This window comes from Cyprinus carpio, chromosome B3 (assembly GCF_018340385.1).
Source record: "Cyprinus carpio isolate SPL01 chromosome B3, ASM1834038v1, whole genome shotgun sequence".
Lineage (NCBI taxonomy): Eukaryota > Metazoa > Chordata > Actinopteri > Cypriniformes > Cyprinidae > Cyprinus > Cyprinus carpio.
Genome location: NC_056599.1, coordinates 17,425,385 through 17,452,646, shown reverse-complemented (window position 1 = coordinate 17,452,646; position 27,262 = coordinate 17,425,385). Strand labels below are relative to the sequence as shown.

General features: G+C 37.2%; 1 protein-coding gene across 2 annotated transcripts; it reads left to right on the top strand.

The window, feature by feature from the left end:
- Positions 1–344: 344 nt before the first annotated feature.
- On the top strand, positions 345–26,910 carry LOC109048713 (non-receptor tyrosine-protein kinase TYK2-like). 2 transcript variants are annotated; one of them, XM_042720023.1, is made up of 24 exons: positions 345–635; positions 8,740–8,933; positions 9,014–9,137; positions 9,251–9,389; positions 10,138–10,301; positions 11,571–11,949; positions 12,026–12,181; positions 12,267–12,424; positions 12,507–12,621; positions 13,811–13,994; positions 14,148–14,266; positions 15,212–15,379; positions 15,457–15,544; positions 15,707–15,834; positions 16,856–16,991; positions 18,000–18,151; positions 18,226–18,376; positions 19,750–19,844; positions 19,931–20,123; positions 23,183–23,301; positions 23,400–23,572; positions 23,872–23,989; positions 25,197–25,307; positions 25,400–26,910. In XM_042720023.1, exons 2-24 carry the CDS (start codon positions 8,759–8,761, stop codon positions 25,541–25,543), a joined length of 3,489 nt encoding a protein of 1,162 aa, XP_042575957.1. In that variant the 5' UTR covers positions 345–635; positions 8,740–8,758; the 3' UTR covers positions 25,544–26,910. The 2 variants fall into 2 exon arrangements, with proteins under 2 accessions (XP_042575957.1, XP_042575956.1); XM_042720022.1 differs by having other exon boundaries at positions 345–639.
- Positions 26,911–27,262: the final 352 nt, after the last annotated feature.

Genomic DNA, 27,262 nt, shown 5'->3' with positions numbered 1-27,262 from the left:
CTTGGTTAAAAACATTAATAGAGCTTTTTTTCGTATTTCGCAACAAACTTGGAATATCAATTGTAAGTTTGAAAACAAGAACAGGATTTGCATAAACTTTTGTGGCGTTTTATTGAATTTATTTAAATAGGCTATTTAATATATGTGTGTGTGTGTGTGTGTGTGTTATAAAGTCTTAGTTCAAAATTAAGATTTTTCCCCCCATTTATTTATAAAATAAAAAGTTAATTATTATACCCAAATTAAATCTAAACCTTACTTATGTGTGTGTTTAGAGTAAAACATTTGCCATTTAAGAACTCTTAATTTGAAGAGCTCGAGGACGAAAACACTTGCTGGGCTGGCTGTGTCTCAATAGTGTTCGAGCTGAATATACAGACAGCATTTTTCACACGCCCCTGTCATTTCTAAGTAGGCAGCTCACTCGGTTTGGCACGCAGTCCGTGTAGAGTACATGTGACGCGTCCTCTTCTTCTCGTTCTTGGTAGAGTTTACGTCGCGAGAGTGAAAAACAGTGTATGGTGAAAACACGCAATGTCTGCTGTGCGCGTCAGTGGCTAACGTTAGAGATGTGCATCCTGCAGTCAGAGGACAACTGAACACTGTGTGAGATCAACACCGTCGGTCATCTGCCTGTAGGTAAATACTAACTCATCAGCAGTTTTCAACACCTTTTACCAATTATTTTGAACGCTTAAGTGAGACCAGGTAGTTGCCCAGCGGGGCTGTGATGTGAAACAGGAAGTAATTGTTAGCTTATATGTAATTGTCTTTAAGAAGGGTTGTTTATCGCTACTTTGCGCCTACATAATAGGACAGTAAACACATTATTGATTTAGTAATAGTAATAGCTGGCCTTTGCCGACACGATCAATCAGTTTTTGGTAATCTAAGACCACATCTTCTGAGACCAACCACGGCCATTACAGCAGTACAGCATGTTATATTAATAGTAGCTACGTTTATGATATGATTAGAGGTGCATGCAGACTTTTTGATGGACCCTCAAATAAGGTGATCTCCTTGAGAGGGACTCCTTCCTAAAATATAAGAAAACCGATGTGTTTAAGGTATACAGTAGCGTTAAGTTACTGTACAAAATACCATTATACTGAAAAAAAGTAAGCTATAACTATTACAAAATACAACTTGTTGTTTGCAAAATTAAATAATTAGCTCTTTTATTGTCTCTGTACTAGAACTCAAGCAAATTATTGAAATATTACGTGCAAAGTATTCACTTAAGTTGCGTATTAATACGTGTTACATTTGCATTTAGTCATTTAGCAGATGCTTTTACCCAAAGTGACTTACAGTTGATGACAACAGAAGCAATCGAGGTATTAGTAGTATTGAGCTAGGACTGTATCTGAGACGTTACAGCTGTTGGTGTTAGATGTGTCAGCGAGAAGAGAAATGGTTTCAGGTCAGTGCAGATTTATTTGTGTATCGTCACAGTAAATATTTTTTTTCAAAGCAGTTGTATTGGAGGATATTACTGGAAGCACACTCTAAACTACTATTCATAAATGCATTTACGTCACTAGAAAGGAGAGATGAACTTGATGATAAATGTATTTTTGTTTGTTTTTTTCCCATCAGACTATAAGCAGATTTTTGTGTGTTTCTTATTAGCGTTCCTAGGGCTGTTGAAAACCCTAGGAAAGAAATAATTAACAACATGAATAAAATAAAGTAAATAATGAATCTCGTGATTCTCGTGTCTTAGAATGTAGAATGAAATAGTAATGCAACCAAATGTGTTGGATAAAAATAAAATATAAAAAATGTAAAATATTTAATCATTGGAAGCATCTTGACATCACAGAACTGTATATTTTGTACAAAAAGTGCAAAAAAATCTTTAACGTTTTGCACAAATTCCATAGTATTGCCTTGTGTGTGTCATAGACTATTGTTCTAGAGATTAACTGTCAAGTATGGGGGTGTTTTCCAAAAAGGAGTGTTAACGTGCTGTAACATTAACCCTGAACTCTTGGTTGATCAGAGGTGTTACTAGGCCCCTTTTTGGAAGGGCTTCAGCCCCCCTAAAATTCTACCCAGCCCTTTTAATTATTTGTTATAAATTTGCCTCACCCCCTTTAAAACTCATGTTGTGAAGACGACAGCACTATTTTCAGATATTTCACTTCAGCACCTTTCCCAGCTGAGTCTTTGTTGCACAGAAGCAGATGACAAGATGTGTGCACTTATTGAGAGGCTTTCGTGACACCTGCGTCTGTGCTGTTCTTTGTTATGAATGCATTTAACATAACCTAATGCAAGAGCAATGCAAAACTGTTTCCCATTTAAAAATAGAGCATGTCACTCAGTCTTTAAAAAACATGCCTTTGCTTCATCATGTAGCTTATTAGAATGCACACAGCATTCATATTCATATGTGGGCCCTGTGTGTGAATTACATTTTAGACACAGCATTGTATGTTTCTGCTCAATTTCACAAACAAAAAAATAGTTCCAACGAAGCCAAAACAGAACTGTTGCACATCGCTGAGCAACACGCAGCAGTCTTTCGTTACTGAATGGATCTGTATTTTTGAATAAATCAGGCGAGTCACTGATTCAACAACACATTCGTGAAGGCTTTCACTTGCTTCGTTCCTGAATGAATCAGCTGCTAGAACGAACCGGTTGGTTGAACGACTCCCTCATTAAAACCTAGCACCTATTTTTTTTTTTGTCATACTTCAAGTGTTACATTTTTTTTAGCAGTATGTTTTTGAACATTATTAAATTAATTGCCCCTTAAATGGTTAGTTCACCTCAAAATGAAAATTCTGTCATTAATTACTCATTGTCATGTCGTTCCACACCCTTAAGACTTTCGTTCATCTTCAGAACACAAATGAAGATTTTTTTGATGACAGAATGCTTTCAGATTTCCTTCCATTGACTGCCTTTGTAACTAGCACTTTGACACTTCAAAAACTTCATAAAGAGATCGGAAAACTAATCCATATGAATCGAGCGGTTTAGTCCAAATTTTCTGAAGAGAATCAGCTCATTTTGTAAGATGAACAGATTTAATTTAGGCTTTTACTCGCATGTAAACATTGATCAGCGAACATAACCAGAAGCTCAAACTAACCTGAATAACACACAAGAACTAACCTCTTCCGGAAGCTCAAATGAATAACCAATCAGGTTCATTGTCATGTGTCACGCAGAACGTTTGAGCAAATGTGCTTTGTAGTAATGTAGTGAAACGCTGATATTAAAAGGAGAAATTCAGTAAACACCTTATTGATGATGAATATTTCGTACAGCTAAGCAGATGAAGCCAGAATATAAACGCAATGTGCAAAGTTTCACATTAAATAGTTTCCCATAAACCATTAGAAGGAAAACACTGAACCATTAAGTGGATTGCGTTCATATTCCGACCTCATCTGCTTGCCTAGGCTATGACAACTATGCATCATTAATATAGAGATTACTGAATTTGATATTTTATAATTACTGTTTTAAATATATTAAGGTACTTTAAGTTTTTTTTACAACGTTTTGCCACACTGTTTAATGCTTGAAATATTGCCGTGGGTGCTTAATGTGGATTGCAAATGGCCAAAACTTGCTTTATGTTCACACACCCTTGTTTTATTCTTTTGAGAGGTGATCTAAATATTTTCGGCTGTGAAACAGATGTAAAATTGATAGGCTTGTGCTGCAGTTCAATGGATGTTTGACCTCCAGGTCTTTGAACCTGTCACAGTGCACAAATCCATGAATTGAATATGCAAATCTTCAGCAATCAGACAGGCCTAAACCGGCCAATGAACCAGCAAAAAAAACATGTTTGTGCATTTCTGGGGTTGTGTTTGTACAGGGGACAGGTGTGTGTGTGTGTGTGTGTGTTTGTACCTCATTTTTATATGGAAAAAGGAATTAGTCTTGTATTTGGCTCAGTAATCACAAGTGATGTTACTCATCTTTTTATCTTTATTTTTATCATTGGGGGTAAGCTCCCTGTGACTGTAATCCTAAAATCACCCCTGCAGTTGATTGATCCAAACTTTGTTTACTCTCGGTTATAGAACACAAATTCAGGAATTAATTTTGGCCCTGTTTACACTAGTGCATTTTTGTTTTAAAATGCATAACTTTTGCTACGGTTATTCCTATCGTTAACACTACTTCGGCGTTTTCGACCCTCGAAAATGGAGACTTTTGAAAATGCTGCAGACCCCATTTTAGTTTGAAAAAAAACTCACTGTCTTTCATTCAAAACAAACCAAAAAAAACGGAGACTTTTGAAACCGATGGTGTGGCTGCCCACATTCGCTCTGAGTATCCTTGATGACGTGTAAACAATAACATCATGTGCATTGTTGTACCCATAGATGTAGAGCTGGGCGATATTTAAAAAAAAAATTATATCTCGATATTGTCAAAACTTTTACGATATTCGATATATATCTCCATATGTTTGCATTTGCATTTAAATAATAAAAAAAACATGATTTTCTTTTGCCCCATTAAAAAAACAAACAACAAAAACAATGTAGATTGAACAGCTAATTTAAGCAGTTAAAAAAAAATCTGAAGTAGTGCAAAACAAGTACAGAAAGATTAAATGAACACATGTAGGCCTATATGTAACTGAAGTAGTGCAAAACAAGTACAGAAAGTGCATTCTGTCAGCTTTTTTAGTGCATGCAATTCGACATTTAAACTATGCAACTGGGGGAAATACTTAAACTGGGATAAGTATTTTATCTTAATTTTTTTTTTTTTTTACAAGATTTTTAGCTAAGAACACAAGTCTGTCAGCTGTCTGTGGTTTTAAGAGAAGCTATGTGTCATGAAACTATGTTCCCACTGACACTAAAAACCCCCTTAGATGGGGAGCTAGTAGCTGAAGCACATAGCTATTTCATACATACATACATACATACATATATATATATAATATGAACAACGCTTTCATTAGATCGCCAAACTCCAGCTTGTTAGTGTTTTCAGATGATCGTCGGTGGTGCTTCCGCAATGAGGAGTGAGCACGTGCACATGTTTTCCAGATTGCTTAAAATAAGCAAACACCGGGCAGAAAATGTATCCTTGAACCAGTGAAGCTCTGATTGGGGGATTTAAAATCTTGTTATCTGGCAAGCGCTCTCATGAAAGCTCTCGTAGTAAAGGCGTGTAGAGCAGTCCGCAGTTCCTTTTTTGGACGTTCGGCGCGTTCTTTTGGGAAAGTATGCTTGAATTTGAAATATTCGATATTCACAATATTTTCAAATTTTACATCATCGTCAAAATTATTCCGATAATCGCTAATATTCAATATATCGCCCAGCCCTACATAGATGTATAGGTAGATTCCACATTCGATCGCTCCAAGCACGTAGACGCGTCTGTGATCTAAATAACAGAGAATCTACCTATTCATATCTATGGGTGTACCTGCATGAATGGTCACGTGACATGTTTTAGGTTGTGTAGTGTAGACAGAGATCGTTTCGGAACGCCAGTGTAGACGAGGATCGTTTTCATTCTAAAACTCTGTTTTAAAACAAAACCGCACTAGTGTAAATGGGGCCTTAGTCAACTCAGAGTTTGGAACTCAGGGTTCACAATGAAAACACAAAAAGATAGAATGCCATATCAGAGCGTCACCATGGAAACAGACATTTAGAAGAGCCATGCCATAACAAACCCGCTTTAAGGCAAGCCTCCAAGGTTAGCATAAAAGCGCAATGCTGTGATGAGGGAAGGAGAACAGAGGCCGTTTTTTTTTTTTTTTTTTTTATGGATGTCAATTAGGGATGGGAAGATTAACCGATATGTATCGATACGCGGTCATGCGCGTGCACGATGCGAGTGCATCGGTAGAGCAGCAGAGGATGAATTAAATTTTGGAAGCAAATCGAGAGATGCATCGGTTTTTGCGAAAGACGCATCGGTTTTTCCGAGATACAGCTTATCCTTTTAATACAGAATGTGTTTCTTTATTTATTAAACAAGTGTTGTCAACCTGTTTTTTTGCGCATAATTTAATCGACCTACATAAAGTAGGCCTAAGCAACGGACTTGCGGATGTGTGTACTGCACACTACAACTCAATGTATCAGCTGCACGAATGAAGCCAGTGATGCGCCCAAAGTTGTCAGAAAGCGCGAAGAGTAAGCAAAACAAACATGTCGGACGCCGAGATAATTTATCCTCCACTGAATTTTAAATCTAAAGTTTGGGAACACTATGGATTTTACAAGAAAGACGGAGACGACTTGACAAGACAGATGCAATTTGTAAAATGTGCCGCGCATCTGTAAAAAAAAAAAAAAAAAAAAAACCGGCCAGTACGACTAATCTGATATCTCACTTGAAGCGGCGCCACGGTGTTGTTGTGGAAGCGTCTGCCAGTGCTCCAGCATCCCCTGCGAAAAAAAAAATCACAATTCTTGTTGTGCAATGGTAAGCCTAAAATCACAATTCTTGTTGTGCAATGGTAAGCCTTCTTTCTGTTGAAAGAGTGCAAGATATTTTTTTTTTTGTATATATTGCACTTATACGTTCTGTTTATCTTGGAAATACTTAAATAATATGTGCCATGCCATGTGTTCTAAAATGCCCCTCTACTGTAAACTGACACTCGGGCTCTGAGAGAAAAGCCAGTTTGTAAAAAAAGTATTGGTTTTACTTGGTTAATAAATAATCAAACTAATTCAATGGCACCCATCCTCTTTCACATAACCACATAAACTTGATCTAATTAGCTAGTGCTGAATTATCGCATCGTATCGTGATATGGGTGTTGAATCGTATCGTATTGCATCGCAAAATGCCACACATGTATCGTTAATATATCGGATCGGGTACTTTGTATCGAGATGCGTATCGGATCGGCATTATACCTTAGATGCCCAACCCTAATGTCAATAGAGGAGACTCTGCACTACGCAAAAACGGTTATCATTTAATGAATCAACAGCTCGTGGATAATCTTCGTTAAATAGTTTGTCATTAAATATTCTTTTTGATTTATCTATTTACACCGAAAAAAAGCTGTTTTATGAGAGAAGTCAGTAGTAGTCTGTAGCAGTCGTGGCCTAATGGATAGAGAGACAGACTGGTAACTCAAAGCTAGTGGGTTTGAGTCTCAGGGCCGGCAGGGATTGTAGGTGCAGGGGAGTGAATAACCAGCGCTCTCTTCCACCTTCAGTACCACGACTGAGGTGCCCTTGAGCAAGGCACTGAACCCCCAACTGCTCCCCGGGTGCAGCAGCAATATGACTGCCCACTGCTCCGGGTGTGTGTTCATGGTGAGTGTGTGGTCACTACTGTGTGTGTGCACTTAGATGGGTTAAATGCAGAGCACAGATTCCAAGTATGGGTCACCAAACTTGGCCACACTTCCCTTCAATCAGACATACGTCAAATAGGGAAGAAAAGTCAATTACAGTTTTTGTGTCATGCTAACTTTATTGCTCTATTTTGCCAACAAAAATAGTTCCAAATTTGTAGTTGAATTATTGTGCATCACCCAGCTCAAAACGCATCATTTAAATAAACAATTCAATAAATCACTCATTAACTCACTCACTAACACATACGCTTCCACCTACTTTCATATTTAAAATTCATAATTAAAATTTAGCATTTATATTTCCCGTTATATTTCTATATTTAAAATGTTATATTTTGTTGAATAAGGATAAGTTAATAGTAACCAAAGGAAAAGGGATATATTCAATTACTTTTAATTATTTTATCAAGACAGGCAGTAAATGTGGATATTTCAGAGGAAGTGCTCATGTGGTCTTCTTGGTCTTGATTCAGTCTCACTCTGCCTCGGTCTTGGTCTCAACACACTCTGGTCTTGACTTGGCCTTGGTTTAGTCTTGACTACAACAGTACTGTGAAGAAAATGGATATTTTTTGGTGCTAGATGGATAAATGTAAAAATGATTGATTGATCTAAAATAGTCTATGCTTTTTATTCTAGAAATACATTGCATAGAAAAGGTCTGGGTGCTAAATAAATACACTTTTGAATGCAGATACACGGTGGTTGAGATGAGAATTATTTTTAAGATTTGTGAGGGTAAAATAAAATAAAAATTGCTTCATGTTATAAAACTGCTTTATTATTAAGAGAATATAACTAGGCCTATATATTATTATGCATAATATGAGTTGTCACACCCATTGGAGACTCCTGAAAATGTAATGTATGTGCTAAATGGAGCAAGTTACGTTTAGAAAATAAGTTGCTTTGGCTACTTACATACCCTGAAAAGCATCTCATTATCTTGGAAGCAAAAGTTGAAATCTTTTTATGCTTAACTGGGTCGCTCACCCAAGTTGCTTAACCTGCTACCCCCCTTCTCTTAAAACAAATGATGTTGTTTTATCATCAGTAAGGTTGTGGTTGAGGACTAGGGGACTTCTCACAATGTGATAGCTAAGACACTATTTTCTTTTTGTCTTGATTAAATAATTTTTCATAAATACATTAAACATGCAATTAATGTATACATGGATTTGCGTCTTGTATGCTCTATGAAGAGCCTGTTTTTAAGATAATTTTTGAGGGTTAATGCTTTTACTTGGTTACAACATGATATTATTAGTGTGATTAAATGTAAACTTCTGTTGAAGATGGTACAAATGTTTCGAAATCATATGAAACCAATACGAAGACTACAATTGTGTGAATGAAACCAGATGTTCTTCGCTGTTTTTAATCGTGAACCCTCTTATATATTGTTGACCCAGGTGCTGAACTCGATGTATAATGTCTCGACGAGGACGATCAAAAAAATCCAAAGCTCACACATTCACAGGACAGTGTGAGGGTCCAGGGGTCCATGTGTTTCTGTTCTGGACCAAAGAGGGAGAGCGCTGCCTGTCTTACAAGGAGGGTGAGGTGACTGCTGAAGATCTCACCATCTTCGCAGCAAAGGCCGTGGGTAGGTTTGGGTGTGGGTGCCAGTAAAAGCTTGAATTTTCTTTGCTCTCAGCCATCTAAAATGTTTTCTGCCTTCCTCAGGGATCACTCCAGTCTGTCATGCCTTGTTTGCTCTGTATGACCCGGCATCTTCATGTTGGTTCAGTCCAAATCACAAATTTAATGCAGAAGACCAGTCTGGCCTTTTGTTGCATTTCCGTATGAGGTAAATATGAGATCGTGAGCACATGAAGAGATGTATGCAATATGCATACAGATATGTATTGTGCTTGTCTGCTTGAATGGTGTTAAACGTCAATAAACTTTATTGCTTCTTAGATTTTACTTCCGTAACTGGCACGGATTAGGTGAAAAGGAACCGCTAGTGACACGTCATGCATTACGGACTGGAACAGGGGCAGAGCCGGTGACGTCTCCTTTGCTGGAGATGACCTCCCTGGAATACCTCTTTGCTCAGGTGATTTTTACAATCTCTAAAAATAACTGAGAGAGATATTACTGAAATGCTATTGCATCACTGTTTTAGAGATATTTCTTTCTAGACTGAACAGCGATCTCTAGCGATTGAGATTCTAGCGTGAAACACCTGTATTACTCAAATTAAATAATCTGTCCTTGTTGAGGGTCTTATTATAATGTTTCCTCCTAATGTTGGCATCCAAGATCATTTAGAATGTAGTTTGTAATGCGTTGCATTACTTTAGGACAGATTCATAAAACAAACCATGCACTAAAAGGTGCCAGATAGTGTCAGGCTAAAATGAGTCATTGTTAAATTCGCCATGCAATGCAAATTTACTCATTTTCTAAATGCATGTTATCGATCTAATTGTAAATGATCTATCCTTGTACATGGTACATTTAAAAGTAATTGTAACCTTGTGATGTTTAGTCAAAATGTCAGAACTGGACCTTCCAGTGTGAAAATTACAGAAATCCTATTAACATCCAATTTATAGAATCAAGTCCCCATCCTATGTTTTTTTTCTTTTTCAATAATATGTTACACTCGGGTGTTTCACATTAAACATATATACATATACACATACACATATAACAATAATAATTTAACAATAATAGAAAAACAAAATGACAAAGTTAAATTAATTTTTAATGAAATAAATTATAGTTTGCTATTTTTAGGTACTAACTACTGTCCAAAGAATTCTAAGTCTTTTAATTGATTTTGTGGATTCTCTTACCAGGCTAAATATGATTTTGTGAATGATTCGACATGTTTGGATGCAGTGAGGGGAGAGGAAGCGATCAGTCACTTTCAGAATGAATGTCTAGGTATGGCTGTGCTTCACCTCTCTTACACAGCACTGCAGAGTGGCTCTTCTCTACAGGATGTGGCCAAGCAGACCAGGTGCGGGCTTCAGCTTTCTTTACTGTTCAGAGAAAGCTGTTTAACGAGGAACTTAATTAAAAGATATGTTATTGAAGAATGTTATAATTTGTTATAATGTTATATTTTATAAAGCTTTGTTACAAAATGATTAACTTAATTGTAGTAAGGTTTTTTTTTTTCTGAACACAAAGTCAAAGTTTAGTTAGTGACTCATTTGCTACTGTGTCTTGTTGGATTCTAAGTGTTTACTCTCATGGTATATGAAATACAATGGAAAATACATTGAATTACAGTGCTTTCCTGCAGTCACTAACAAGCTGAAGGTTTGCTGTGTCAAATGCAGTTTTTAACTGTGTCATCCATCAAATGTGACCCTCGACCACAAAACCAGTTATAAGTAGGGTTGTTCTATATTTGTAGCAATAGCCAAAAATACATTGTATGGGTCAAAATTATCTTTTTCTTTTATGCCAAAAATCATTAGGATGTTAAGTAAAGATCATGTTCCATGGAGATATTTTGTAAATGTCCTACTGTAAATAGATCAAAACTTCATTCTTTTATTAGTAATATGCATTGCTAAGGACTTCATTTGGACAAATTTAAAGGCAATTTTCTCAATATTTAGATTTTTTTGCACCCTCTGATTCCAGATTTTCAAATAGTTGTATCTCAGCCAAATATTGTCCTATCCTAACAAACCATACATCTATGGAAAGCTTATTTAATCTCAATTTTAAAAGATTTGATGCTTATGACTGGTTTTGTGGTCCAGGGTCACAAATATGCTACAAAGTATGAAAGTCATACTAAAATGATCATGCACCTTGTTAAAAATAAATCTTTGTATGCAGAGCTGTAGGTGCTACACACACAGACAGACCAGTTTCCTAACATTAAATAGCCATTGCTGATGTGTAAAAGTGGGTGGTCTTGTGTCCAAATATAATCCAGATATGTCAACAAGCTGCCATAGTACAGAATGAGGCATTTTTCTAGCATAGCTTCAATAAGTACGTTAGTCTTTTTTATTCTTACAATATGCTTTCATACTGCATTAAGCTACATTACTTAAAATGTATTCCTTATATTATGAACCTCTTTAAATATGTTGTCCAGATTATAAAAGAGTTCAGTTAGGTAGCTGTATCTAAAACTCTGTAATATATAAGTGCATTTTATAATGGAGCACTTTAAAATGTACAATATTTAATAATGCTGATAGCCATTACAGTATTGATAATGGCTCCATCAAGCATATTAACATGTCTGTGCTCTATTCTTCAGCTTCCTCCATTGCATCCCTCAATCCTTTTCCCGACAAATTGCCCGGAACAACGTCCTGACGAGGTTCCGTATCCGACGTGTGTTCGCGAACTTTGTGAAAACTTTCCAGCAGCACACAGTGTGCATGGGAAAACTTGGATCGCAAGAGGTCATGTACAAATATATATCCACGCTGGAGCGCCTGGCACCAAATTTTGGCGTCGAGACCTTCCCTGTGTTCAGTCTTGACCTGAGAGCTGATGGAGATGGCAGTGGGTCATACCTCAATGCCTCCCGAACACAAGCTCCCTCTGAGGAAACTGTGAACGGTCAACCTACTTATGAGATCAGAGTGTCTGGCTCAGCAGGCATATGGTGGAGGAAGACATCAGCACAACGGGTAAGTTGATGAAGTACATAGTTAACCTTCGTCTTCACTAATAGAACTGTACTCATAAATTCTTCCCACTTTCCAGGGGAATGACTATATTCCTAGTCAGAACAGAGAAGCACAGCCGCCTGATGAACAGGAAATGGACAACTGGAGCACCTTCTGTGACTTCCCTGAGATCTCTCTTATTTCCATTCAGGGCATAAACGTCTGCATCAGTCGGCAAGACAACATGTCAATGGTAAACAGTCTGTTTAAGCTGTATTTGGTTTCCATCTTTTGTGTTCGTATTGTACGTGACTCACCTACATATATTTGTGTTCCAGGACATGCGTTTGGGCTCCAGTCTTCAGGCTCGCTCTCTGGTTTCACTGCTGGATGGATATTTCCGCCTTACAACCGACGCGCATCATTATCTTTGTCACGAAGTGGCTCCGCCCAGAGTGGTTCTCAGCGTGACCAATGACCTGCACGGCCCCATACTGTACGTCACTCGCATTTCCACATGCAGCCAAGTGGTCTTCCACCATTTTTATTGACATGTTAACTCTTTATCTTGCTCTTAGAGATGAGTTTGTGCTCCAAAAACTGAAGAAAGAAGCAGAGGAGGGAGCGTTTATTGTGCGCTGGAGTGTTTTGGATTACCATCGCATAATCCTGGCATCTCTGAGTCGGACAAAGGTAACGCTCTAGTTACGGGTTTTTATGTTAGCTCTGACCCTTTGATTTGTGGAATTAAAGAATTGTGAAATGTAATCGGTTACAGATTACAAGTTACCCTATTTAAAATGTAATCAGTAGTGTAACTATTTCGATTACTTCATTATTCAAGTATTTTAACTGATTACATTTGATTACTTTTCTAATGAATGTTTTCAACTGTTAATCGCTTTCAAACATTAAACAAGGCAGGGTTAAGCTTAGTAGTACTCAACACTAAACACAAGATTATAATAATTTAAATCAGACTTTAGCACAAATTTTTACTTTGGGATTGATTTGTTTTTTCATTTTCCAGCACTGGAATGCATTTTTTTTTTTATTTTTTTTTTTTTTCACTTGCCATGCTGTCAAGGTTGTAGCCTAAAGCTTTCAGCGGCAATGTGGAATGATGAAATGGGCAGACGTGCCGCTCTGCAAATTCATACAAGACAACCAATCAAAAGCATCAGCTAACTAAAAGCCTTTAAATGGCAGGAGGCAGTGTGCACATCAAAACCAGGCAAAGGCAGCTTTTTACAGAAAATATTCAGATGTAACCCCCTTTGTAATCGTTACCATTTTGATAAGTAACTGTAATTGAATTACATATTTTTTCTGTTACTGATTCCAGTTACATTTTGTGTGTAATTAATGTCATTACATGTAAATAGTTACTCCCCAACACTGGTTATGTTTTTAATAATCAAGCTTATGCATGCAAAATAATTAACTTGATAGACAGGCAAACTTGCCTTGGCTTGAATTAGATAGGTGGCAACTGTGAGTTTAAAATTAATTTTCAGTGGGAGAGGCAAGCTTGTCTGTGAGAATCATCATGCCTCTTTGTTGTGTACAATTGCTACCGGCACAAAGTGCGAAAGATCAGTTTGTGGTTACCGTATATCATTGTGCAACGTATAATGACTCTATTCCCGATCAATCACATGGCATTTATCCCGTCCTTCTCTTTCTCTCTCTTCCACTTCACTTCCTGTCAGCCCTAAACTGTCCTATCATAATAAAGGCAAAAAAGGCAAAAATAAATATTTAAGCAATCACTTCATGGACTGAAGGTCCAGACAGATGGACGTCACAATACAGAAGAAAATGTCTGTGGCTACATCTTTAAATGTTAATGTATATTTCTGATTGACTTTGATTCTGACAGGATGGAGAAAATCCGATATACAAACAGTTCAGAATTACGCTGAAGGGCTCCATGTTCAAACTGGAAGGCTGGGATCAAGAGTTCTCCAGCGTAAAGGAGCTCACCAGTAGCTTAAAGACCTTCGTGCTGAAGTCTGGAGAAGACAGCTTCACTCTGAAGAAGTGCTGCCTGCCCAGACCAGGAGGTGAGTGTGTATTTTCTGCTTGGCAGACTCTACAATCAAACCTCTGAGTCATCCTGGAGTGCATCTCTGATTAGGAAAAATTTCCACAGAAGTACTTGATTCTTATCATTTAGTGAGTCATCCTGTTAACGGGTTTTTATGATTCTCTTGCAGAGCTATCAAACCTTCTCATAATGAGAAAGGGTGTCAATAGTAGCATTAAAACGGTCTCTGAAGCCTTAAACCTGAGCCAGCTGCGGTTTCATCAAATTAAGGACAAGGAAATTACAAAGGTATGTGATCGTACGCAATCATTTGCCTTTTTATCCTCGTGAGCTGAGCACTACAGTACCAAACCACTGATAAGGGGCTTTTGCATGCATTCTGCTTTGGTAGATTAGTCGAACTGATAAAATGAAAGCAGACAACACTTCTCTAGATATCAGACTTTTTTAGTGTTTCATATTTTTGAAATGTGTTGGAGTGTTTCTTTGAGTTTGGGGTCTTTTAACCTTGAGGACCTTTACAAAATAAACATTAAAATAGTGTATAAAATATTTTTATTTTCCTAAATGACCTTCCGATCTCAATTCGAACAGCTGAGTCTTTACTCATTTTCAAAAAACATCTAAAGACTCATCTTTTTCGCCTGCACTTAACTAACTAATATTAGTACTTACCTTTTTTTTTCTTTTTCTCTTCTATCATATGCAAAAAAAAAAAAAAAAAAAAAAAAAAAAAAAAAAAAAAACCCTGGCTACATGTTCTGTACTAGACTAACTGAGACTTGTCATAGCACTTGTACACCGTTGTTGTTTTCCTCGTTGATCTGATTGTTTCTACTGTTCTCATTTGTAAGTCGCTTTGGATAAAAGCGTCTGCTAAATGATTAAATGTAAATGTAAATGTAAATACAGTAATTGTTTTTTAATTAATTATTAATGACTAATTTGCATAATTTTGCTAGTTTGGAAAGTATATCAAATATATTGTGCAATAACAAAAACAATAAAAAAGCATCAACAAGTAAATAACTTATTTATTATATTTTTTTAGCCTTCGCTGACAGTGTTTTTTTTTTTTGTTGTTGTGATGAAAATGGCAGTGAATGAGGTTGCCTTTTTTATAAACCATTTGAGAAAAAAATATAAAAAAATAAGGATGTGAACTGTTAACCCCTGGATCATGAAATGTCCGTAACTTAAGAAACTCTTTTTGACATTATTTGATGGATGCAGGAGCAGCACTTGGGACGAGGGACCAGGACGAACATTTACTCCGGCTGGCTGAAGGTTCACGGTTCACTAGAGGATGAAGACGACGAGTCTAATAACAATCACCGCAACGTGAAGGGCATCCGAGTTGTCCTTAAAATTCTAGACCAGACCCACAAGGATATAGCACTAGTAAGAGTCATCTGATAATGTATCGTAAACACCAGTGAAAGCACAGATGAGATCTCATTGACTGTGTTCATGTCTAGGCATTCTTTGAGACGGCTAGTCTCATGAATCAGGTGTCACACTGTCATCTGGTCTTTGTGCATGGAGTTTCAGTCAAGGGATCTGAGAGTGAGTGCCGTGCCCTTTTTGACTTCCTCTTTAAAGGCCGCAAGTGTCGTCAAATCTGTTTTTGACTGCTTTGTTTTTGTTGTCTTTTTTTATGCAAACTACTTTTTACCATCCGCCAAGCACATTATGTATCTGTTGACTGTACTGTTGTTATGTGAACAGACATCATGGTGGAGGAGTTTGTGGAGTTCGGCCCATTAGACGTGTTCCTGCACAGAGAGAAGCAGCATGTCACTCCTCAGTGGAAGTTTACTGTGGCTAAACAGCTTGCCAGCGCTCTTTGCTATCTTGTGAGTTATTAACTCGGTGTGGGATTTTTTTAAAATAGAACGGCTTACTTCAATAATTGCCAAGATCATTCTCTCAGATCATTCTATGTAATTATGTGAATCACACAAAAACTGTCATATTTCGTCTTAAAATCAAAAGAATATGAATATTGAATTTCAAGAAGTATTAATTAAATATTAATAACTTAAAATGGTTACACTTTATTTTAAGGTGTCCTTGTTGCAGTGTAATTATACATTTAAGTAATGAGTAATATGACTTAGCTACATGTACTTACTATATGGTTAGGGTTAGGGTCTGGCTTAGGGTTACTTGCATGTAATTATGCATAATGTATTGTTATTACAGTAGTAAGAATAATAAATAAAAATATGCACAACATATGCACAACAAAGTCACCTTAAAAATTTGAAAGTCATAAAAATCAAAGTGATAATTGTTTGTTTTTGCATGGGAACATTATATAACAAAAAGGGAAAATATTCAGAAATATTCAAAGAAATAGTTATTTTTAAAATTTTTAAAGCCTATTTTTAACATGATTTTAATATGATTGACAGTTACATCCAATTCTCGTTGCTGTAATCTGAAAAATACATTTGATGGTTTTGAATTAAATACGCTATTTTGTAAAGTATATTGTACCTTTTAAGAAATGTCTGAAATTTCACCTCAAAATCAAAAGAACAATTGCTATTATAAGAAATTGTGTTTGCATTAAGGAAATTGAATCTTATATTTACGGTCATTTTTTTCATTGTAACATTATTGACCAGGCCAATTATTATTACTCCAGTGTGAAAAATTTATATATATACAATAATTGCAATAATTTTTAGTATTTGATTAAGGACAGGATGATTTTCATACAGTAATGAGAATGAGCCAAGTAATCATTAAATGTCATAAAATTTCACAACATCCTAATGCAATATATTCTTTCTTTTCTTTTTTTTCTTTTTTAAACTTTTCTTTTATTTCCTTATAAGACTGATCCATCCATAACCTTGCTCTTTACAGGAGACAAAGCGTTTGGTCCATGGAAATGTCTGTGGCAAGAATATTCTGGTGGTCAGGAATGGTTTGGAGGAGGGCACGTCTCCATTTGTGAAGCTCAGTGACCCTGGCATTTCTCTGTTGGCTCTGTCTCGTGCAGGTAACCCAGAACTGTGTTGTTATCATAGACTGTATAAAAACATGGACGTAGTGTCCGTGACGTCACCCGTAAATTCCTGAAGAGCGTTTTTTGAAGCGCAAAGTGGGTAGAAGCGCCATCTTGGCAGTGCGTCACCGCACGTCACTCCCAGATAATCGAAAATGGGGGAAAAGGCGGGGTCTGGTTGCTGAAGCCACGCCCACCTAGCTCGACGCCAGTGTCAGCAGCGGCAATCCACCTGTCACTCAAGTGGTCACATCCCCTTAGTTATGCAGAACTTTAAGGCTTAATATAATTTAAACCTATGAGTTATAAAAAATTCACCCCCCTCACAGTTGTCACGAAGGGCAAAATTAGCAATATAGACCAAAATCATTTTTGAACCAGGCTGCAAACATGTTTTTTTCTGCTGTAAAGTTGGGCATTTTAACATGGGGAGTCTATGGGACTGACTCCCTTTTGCAGCCAGCCTCAAGCGGCCAGTTGATGAATTGCAGTTTTAGTCACTTCCTTGTTGGCTTCGCGAGAGAGAGCGGGAGGTTGCCGCTCGGTTGTTATTCACACGTACTGTAGAGATGAGCACATCCTGTACCCTCTATCTGTGTCATTTCTCTAGTTACCTCAGTCCGCTTGTCACTACTGTTTACTTCATCAGATTCTCTCATGGTTCACAGAACAGGAAGCTACGAACCAACCACTTCCTTATGGTGATGCACACTTCCTTTAGTCAAGCACATTTATTAATGTCAGCATGATCATATTTACAGCAGTGAAGCAGCTGTCCAGAATGTACAATGAAAGAAACCCTTCAGCACAATGTTTGTCGTACAGATACCTCAAATCACATGGCTTTTTGAGGAGAGACGTCGTATTACCTTTCATGAAAAAAAATCTAGCTGATGAGTGATAAATCATCCAGACAAAAAAATACCCAAAACACCTTAGGATCGCATTTTATTTTAGAAAATGACAAAGTCTTTGTTTCACATGTTTGTGTTTTACTTGAAGAGCGTGTGGAGCGCATCCCGTGGATCGCTCCGGAGTGTATCGCTGACGGGGCCCGTGTAGGAAGCGCTGCGGACCAGTGGAGCTTCGGAGCCACTCTGCTGGAAATCTGCAACAACGGAGATCTTCCAATCAGCGGCAGCACACTGCCTGAGGTCCGGCTTCCTCCAGCTGTGTACTGACACCACACACTCGCACCGCCATCTTATAAACTCCCCTCTGTCTACAGAAAGAGCGATTCTACGAGACGCAGAGTCGCCTGGCAGTGCCGTCTTCTCAGGAGCTGGCCACCTTTATCAGCATGTGTCTGACTTACGACCCCGCTGCACGGCCGTCCTTCCGGACCATTCTGAGAGAGCTAACAGAGATTCAGATTAAAAGTGAGTGTTCGAACACAGTGTTTTCTGTTGTTTTGTTGTGTTATCACTACCCTGGTACAATTATAGTGATCCAAAAATGAAAATTCTGTCATCATTTACTCATCCTCATGTTGTTCCTAACCGCAGAAGAAGAAGAAATGTCTTCTTTTATCCATATAATCAAAGTTAATGGGGCCTAATGCTGTTCTTCAAAATATCTTTTTTGTTTGTTATATAGAAGCAAGTCATACAGGTTTGACATGAAGGTGAGTAAATGATGACAGAATCTTCATTTTTGGGGGAACGATTTCTTTAATACTAGGGACTCAAGATGTTCAGTATCTATCCAACTCTCCTAAGGCATATAAAAGCAAAATTGAAGATAAATTCATGATTGCTGTCTTATTAGCGCCACAGAAAGCAATTACAAGCATTTCCCAGTTCTTGAACAGAAGCTGCGAGGCTATTTAATGCAATTAGAAACCATCTCTAAAGTGAGCAGACAGAGAAGCTACTTCTGCTGCTGATAAAGAACATGTTGATAGTCTTTCAGAAATGCAAAACATCAGTTTTTGGTGTTAAAAGGCATAATAAGTGGATCTATTAAGAAAAATGGGATTTGTTTTGAGAACTCTTTGAGATCTGCACATCATAATAGTAATTGTAAAATCAGCGTGTTTGTTTGCAACAGAATTTATTTAAAGTCAATAATGCACTAAGCAACAACATCTTACATCTTTCAATACAGTTTAATTTACAAAATGTTTAAAATATTAGGCCTTTACAATATTTTAATGTTGTTTAAACTTAATGAAAAGAAGAGAATAATGTATTTTATAATGTATTCATAACATTAAATTTTTTTTTTTTTTGTCAAAATTGTGTAGTTATTCCAAATGAAATATCACTTGAAACAGGCATTTCTGATTTTCGCACCATTTTTGGTTTCAGACAAGAATTTTCATTTCATTCCATCACTATTATTGGCCATTTTTAGACTTTGTCAAATAATCTGTATCAGTATCAGCAGCCAATATCAGATCATAACACAAATTTTTCTATCACACAAAACAATTATTTATCTTTTATAGTAAATGAGCATATATTGATGTCTTGAAGCATCAACACTTACAGTATTATGTAAAAAAAAAAGTGTATCAGTTCATATTATCAGCCATCATATTGGTTATTAACCATAATATCACTATTAAGTAATATCACTACCTTAGGTAAAACCATGTTATTGAATTTTTAATAATATATTATGTTCCATAGTACTTGAATGGCAATCCAAGTTACTTGAATGGCATAATAATACAGTGTTAATACCGAAAAAAAAAAAAATGTGTTTGTGACTTCAGAAATTGATATGTAATTGTCTTTTCTTCAATAAGATCCAGACATTTCATCCGAATGTGAGTCACTCCCGGATAGAGACCCGAGCCTCTTTTACAAACGTTACCTGAAGAAGATCAGGGATCTGGGAGAGGTCAGTTTACGCTTTCTGCTCAATATTTTGTTCAGTTCTTACCGTCATATTTCAGTTTCTTATGATACTCTGTGACTTGCTTCCAGGGACATTTTGGAAAGGTGATGCTGTACGTCTATGACCCTGGCAATGATGGAACGGGAGAATATGTGGCAGTGAAGGCCTTGAAACAAGAGAGTGGAAGTAACCTCCATGATTCCTGGATGAAGGAGATTGAGATACTCAAGTCACTTTACCACAACAATATTGTCAAATACAAGGGGTGCTGTACTGAACTGGGTGAGCAAAGCCACTAGCTTATAGCCCACATTAAATAAAACTTTCATGTTCATTAGCTTTCTATATTCTGGTGTGCGGCTAAAAGACACCTGCAATTGAAAAAAAGCTCATTTGAAATAGAAATGCTCATTTGAAACAGAATAAAGCATAAAGAAAAATAATCAACAAACCGCTCTGGTCTGAGGCAGGGACATTTTAGGTTTGAGATACTATTATTTTCATTCAAATTTCAAATTAGATTTTGTTTTATAGTTAAGTTTTAATTTTGTTGTGTTTTCATCATTTTTTTTAAATTATTTTTATTATTATTATTTATTTTATTTAAAGGTGTGTATAGATTTTGTTTATGTTTATTTCAGTTTAAGTTATATTACTATGTCAAGTTAAACTAAATGAAAAATGTTTCCTTGGCCACTACTAGAAATTAAATAAGTTTTATTTAATAATAATATTATTTATAAATATAATAAATAATATTTTTATTGGCTTTGAGTCATATGTTTATTAGTGTAATATGACATGTACAGTCGTGGCCAAAAGTTTTGAGAATTACATAAATATTGGAAATTGGATAAGTTGCTGCTTAAGTTTTTATAATAGCAATTTGCATATACTCCAGAATGTTATGAAGAGTGATCAGATGAATTGCATAGTCCTTCTTTGCCATGAAAATTAACTTAACCCCAAAAAACCTTTCCACTGCATTTCATTGCTGTCATTAAGGCCCCATTTACACTGCATGGTTCAAGTGACCCAATTCCGGATATGAATCGGATTTGAATCGGATACGTGCATTTGCGTGTGCCATGTAAGCAGACAAATCGGATATTCCCCAGTAAATGCGAGTCGTACGTCATTAAAAAAGTGACGTTAACTCAGGTGGACACCACCAACTGAGATCACATGACTTATTATAGGCGTGATAGAGGACGAAGGATACACACAGTGGAGCAATGTGGAGGTTTCATGTCTTTTAAGTCTTTGGGGCGAAGAGACAGGGATGCAGGGTTGTTACAGAAATAAATCCGTGTTTGAAGACATTTCACGAGATATGGGGAGGCACGGTTTAAGCGCTTTTTTCTCCGCCGTACGAGACCAATGTTTTGCTGATTTTTTTGTTGACTTTTCAAAATATTGTGGAAAGCAAAACACTGTATAATTTTATTTGCATCTGCATCCATTGTATTTCGTGCTGTTTTACTTCCTTTTCCGGGTCAGAACGTCTAAGTTTGGAAGTTTCAGCAGTGTATAGTGTAAATACAAAAATCGGATACGGGTCACTTTTAAAAGATGATGTAAGCAGGTCGTCAAAAAAATCGGATATAGTCAGAAAATCGGATTTGGGCATCAAGACCTGCAGTGTAAATGCAGCCTAAAGGACCTGCTGAGATCATTTCAGTAATCATCTTGTTAACTCAGGTGAGAATGTTGACGAGCACAAGGCTGGAGATCATTATGTCAGGCTGATTGGGTTAGAATGGCAGACTTGACATGTTAAAAGGAGGGTGATGCTTGAAATCATGGTTCTTCCATTGTTAACCATGGTGACCTGCAAAGGAACACGTGCAGCCATCATTGCGTTGCATAAAAATGGCTTAACAGGCAAGGATATTGTGGCTACTAAGATTGCACCTAAATCAACAATTTATAGGTTCATCAAGAACTTCAAGGAAAGAGGTTCAATTTCTTGTAAAGAAGGCTTCAGGGCGTCCAAGTAAGTCCAGCAAGTGCCAGGATCGTCTCCTAAAGAGGATTCAGCTGCGGGATCGGAGTGCCACCAGTGCAGAGCTTGCTCAGGAATGGCAGCAGGCAGGTGTGAGCGCATATGCACGCACAGTGAGGCGAAGACTTTTGGAAGATGGCCTGGTGTCAAGAAGGGCAGCAAAGAAGCCACTTGTCTCCAAAAAAAACATCAGGGACATATTGATCTTCTGCAGAAAGTATAGTGAATGGACTGCTGAGGACTGGGGCAAAGTCATATTCTCCGATGAAGCCCCTTTCCGATTGTTTGGGGCATCTGGAAAAAGGCTTGGTCCGGAGAAGAAAAGGTGAGCGCTACCATCAGTCCTGTGTCATGCCAACAGTAAAGCATCCCCTGACACCATTCATGTGTGGGGTTGCTTCTCATCCAAGGGAGTGGGCTCACTCACAATTCTGCCCAAAAACACAGCCATGAATAAAGAATGGTACCAAAACACCCTCCAACAGCAACTTCTTCCAACAACAGTGTGGTGAAGAACAATGCATTTTCCAGCACGATGGAGCACCGTGCCATAAGGCAAAAGTGATAACTAAGTGGCTCGGGAACCAGAATGTTGAAATTTTGGGTCCATGGCCTGGAAACTCCCCAGATCTTAATCCCATTGAGAACTTGTGGTCAATCCTCAAGAGGCGGGTGGACAAACAAAAACCCACTAATTCTGACTCCAAGAAGTTATTATGAAAGAATGGGTTGCTATCAGTCAGGATTTGACCCAGAAGTTGATTGAGAGCATGCCCAGTCGAAATGCAGAGGTCCTGAAAAAGAAGGGCCAACACTGCAAATACTGACTCTTTGCATAAATGTCATGTAATTGTCGATAAAAGCCTTTGAAACGTGTGAAGTGCTTGTAATTATATTTCAGTACAACACAGAAACAACTGAAACAAAGATCTAAAAGCAGTTTAGCAGCAAACTTTTTGAAAACTAATATTTATGTAATTCTCAAAACTTTTGGCCACGACTGTATGTGCAGATCAAAGTTGACAAATACCACTTATAGCATACATATGTTTCACATTCTAGGAACATGGAGCCAAGTTTGAATGTTAAACACAGAGGGATTTTTTTATTTTTTAATATATTATGGGCCATCGATAATTCTTCTCTTGAATAACAACTCCACCTCCACCAAATTTATAAGTATCAACTGCCTCCGACTAGAAATAGCAGGCAGCAAATCATTGTTTCCTAGGCCATGTCCCACCCCACTTCCTGTTTCTATAGGAAATATTTCATAAACTCATGCAAACTGTGATGGCCACACTCACGGTGTACTATATGTGCTATTTTGTTTTAGGTGGACAGGTGGTTCAGTTAATCATGGAGTATCTTCCACTGGGAAGCCTCAGAGAGTACCTGCCTAAACATCGACTGGGAATCGCACAAAGTCTCCTGTTTGCGCAGCAGATCTGTATGGTGAGGAACTCTCAGATCCTTCAAAGTCTAACTGCAGCTACTGCAGAAAAACTAATAGTCCTTACTCTGCTGTCTGATCTGTACTGCTGCACCTCTAGGGGATGGACTATCTGCACTCCAAGCGGTACATCCACCGGGATTTGGCTGCACGGAATGTTTTGGTGGAGAATGAAGGTGTGGTTAAGATCGGTGACTTCGGCTTGACAAAGTACATTCCTGAAGGGGAGATCTACTATCGTGTTCGTGAGGACGGAGACAGCCCTGTGTTCTGGTAAGCTGTGATAGCTGGAGGCTTGGGGAGATGGGTAATGTTCTCTAATGTTGAGTGCTTTTATCAATACAACGTGATCTGTTAATGGATTTATGGACGTCATTAGACATAATGTGGTGACAACTAAGTGAAAGCATAAGTATGTTTGATATCGATCAACACAATTATTGAATAATTCAGCAGAAAATAAAATAATTTAATAAGACAAAAACAAATGTTGGCAACCTCACATTTATCTTTGAAATATTAAATTCATAGTACAGCAGTTATTCCAAAACACATTCTTTTCTGCTTTTTAGGTATGCTATTGAGTGCCTCAAGGAGAGCAAGTTTTCCTTTGCCTCTGATGTTTGGTCCTTTGCTGTGACCCTCTATGAGATTTTAACCCACTGCAACCATCGCCAAAGCCCCCCTTCGGTATGTCTCTCACTTTGATAGTTTTGCATCATTTTGTAATGTTTATGCAAAAAGTGCATTCTGTAATGTTCCAGTTTTGCACATAAAGAAAGACAAGTGTCAAACTGTCTCTGTAAACCTGCAGTAATCAACAAAATGATTTTATTTACATGTATCATATAATACAGAAAAACAAATGGTCAACAAAAAGCTCTGGTGTGATGCAGTGTGATTTTAGTTAATATTTTGCAATCTTTGTAATTAATATTTTTTTATTTTTTCGTTTTATAGTTTTTAGATTTGTTTTCCTTTTTCGTTTTAGTTCAAGTTTTAGTAATTTAGTTGTATTTTTTTTTTTCATGTCAGTTTTAGTTATTTTATTTAAACTAAATAAAAAAATTAGATAAGTTTCCTTGGCAACCAGCTGAAATAAAATGAGCTTCAGAATTTTTATGCATTTTATTTTATTTGATTAAATGTTTTTTTTCTCTCTCTCTCAAAGTAATTTTTAATGGTTTTAGTTTTAACCCTAGTGTGAGGCAGCAGCAGTGAAAGGGATGGTTCACCCAAAAATGAAAATTACCCCATGATTTACTCACCCTCAAGCCATCCTAGGTGTATATGACTTTCAGACAAATATAATTGGAGTTATAATAAAAAAATGTTGTGGCTCTTCCAAGCTTTATGAATGAATGGGGTTTGAGATTTTGAAGCCCAAAAATTGTATCCATCCTTCATAAAAAGTGCTCCACACAGCTCCAGGGGGTTAATAAAGGCTGTGCATTTTCTTACACAAATGCATTGATTCACTTCAGAAGAACTTTATTAACCCCCCGGAGCCATGTGTAGCACTTTTAATGATGGATGGATGCAGTTTTTTTTAGCTTCAAATTCTTAAACCCCATTCACTTCCATTGCTTGAAAGAGCCAGGACATTTTTTATAACACTCTGATTGTCTGAAAGAAGAAAGTCATACACAACTAGGATGGCTTGAGGGTGAATAAATCACGGAGTAATTTTCATTTTTGGGTGAACTATCCCTTTAACAATCATCAAACTTTATGCACCAAGGCCAAAAGGAGTTAGAATGTTCAAAAAGAACAGTGTGGACATTCATTAGAATTTCTCATTTGTTAAAAGAAATTCTTTTTTTTTTTTTTTTAATTGTGAACTATTCCTCTAAGTTTGCAGTGTTTTTAAATTGATGGATGACTTTGTTTTCCATAGAAATTCTTTGAGATGATGGGATTGGTCCATGGTCAGATGACTGTGGTTAAACTTATTACCCTCCTGGAGAAAAACGAGAGACTGCCGTGCCCTCGAGACTGTCCTCGTGAGGTACTGTGAAACTAAGCAGCACAAATATTCATTCATGCAGAAAAAAAAATTATTTTTACATATTTATTTGCAAACCTGAATCCTCATTGCAGGTTTATTTACTGATGGAGCAATGCTGGGATTTCAACCCTGGGCAGCGTCCATCATTCAGTTCCCTGGCGGAGTCTCTGAAGGACATCCGGCAAACCTACAAACAACAACTGTCTGTGCAGCTCGCTCAGCTCAACCATCGCTGACCTGCTCTATCTCTCTCTCTCTGTGCCGTTCTCACAGCCTGTAACCACAGCACTTCACTGTGAGCCTGACCACACTTGTCTCATTGGGCCGTATTTTTAGAAAAGAGGATTTTTTTTTTTTTTTTTTTTTTTAAATGTTCAGTTGAGGGAACCCACCGGTGTTTGTGCTAGACCCAGACCTTGGTTCTACAAACCTCTCTTCGAACTGTTCGCCACTTTCAGTCACTTGAGCGGTATACAATAACTTAACTTACTGTTACTCTATAGCCACCAGCTCCAGCATCAGCACAGGCCCTCTGTCGGTGGAAAAATCTTAACTGTGACATTAAGTGCTCTTTAAAGCAACCGTATGTAAGTTTTTACCTTGAAATAATCAGTTTTAAAATCATTCTGGTGGTACACTGACTTCTAAGTAGGTGAATGGCTTCTGTTTCTTTCCCACACTCCACCGCAAACATCTCTTCTGGGAGTATGTTAGTTAGTTTGGTGAGCAAGTACGAAATCCCGCCAAAGCATTGACTTGCTTTACGGCAGCAACAAATGCACTGTAAAAACTACAGTGAATTCTGTTAGGGGTCGCAAAAATACACAAAACTACATACAGTTGCTTTAAGTCAAGTGTCTTGCTGTTGAAACCATAATAACCAAAGAATGCATGGTTGTGGACATTATTAATTCCTTATTTCACTCCAAAACGTATTATCGTGTAGATACTCTCAGGTGTGTTTAGTTGCTTTCGAGTTTACTTCCTCTTTCCCCAGTATTGCTGTTTTTTTATATATATATATATACACACACACACACACACACACACACATATATACAGGTGCATCTAAAAAAAATTTGAATTGTTTGTTTTAATTCTGATGGTTACTACTTACAGCTTAGGAAAATTAAAAATTCAGTATCTTTAAAACTTAGAATATTCCATTTTGAGCTTGATAAGTTTGATCAATTTTGAGTATAAATACTGGGTACCTTCTGGGCTAGTTTAGAACATGCAACCACAATTATGGGGAAGACTACTGACTTGACAGTTGTCCAGAAGACAATCATTGACACCCTCCACAAGGGCTGTCTTTGCTTATTCCCTATATATAGAGAGAGAGAGTATATTGGGAGTAAGCAAAGACTGTGACAGGCTAATGGCCTTAAGAATTAAGATGTTTACAGTATGATTTAAATGCCGCTTTGAATGTTTTTCTTTTATTTATATTTTCTCTTTTCGAAAAATGTGCAATTCTTCCCATGTTTTATGGACGTACATCTTCCTTTTGTACATCTTCTTCTGTGAAATGCTGTCGTCTTAATGTCCAACTGAATGTATCTATAAAACTCTTTTAATAAATGTAATAATTGAAAGTGTATACCGAAATACAATCTTTTGAGGGGCATGGTGTTATTTAAAAGTGGATCCTTAAAAGTGGGGGTTTGGGAAATAGTCAACGTCTGCATGAAATGAAAATTCACATTGTCTATTTATGTGACTGATCTATAGGTGAAGGATACATTCATGTATACCTAGGTCCCCATTTTTATGCCTTTAAAACTAGAGAACTGGGTAAAAAACTAGCTATAAACATCGGGGTATTAATATAAAACAAACTCTGTGCACCAGCCCATAGCAAGGACGTCTATATTGTAAACTGTAAGGTTAGGACAAAGTGATATCTTGCAACCTGTACACTGAACAACATTATATTAGGTATTTTACTTTTT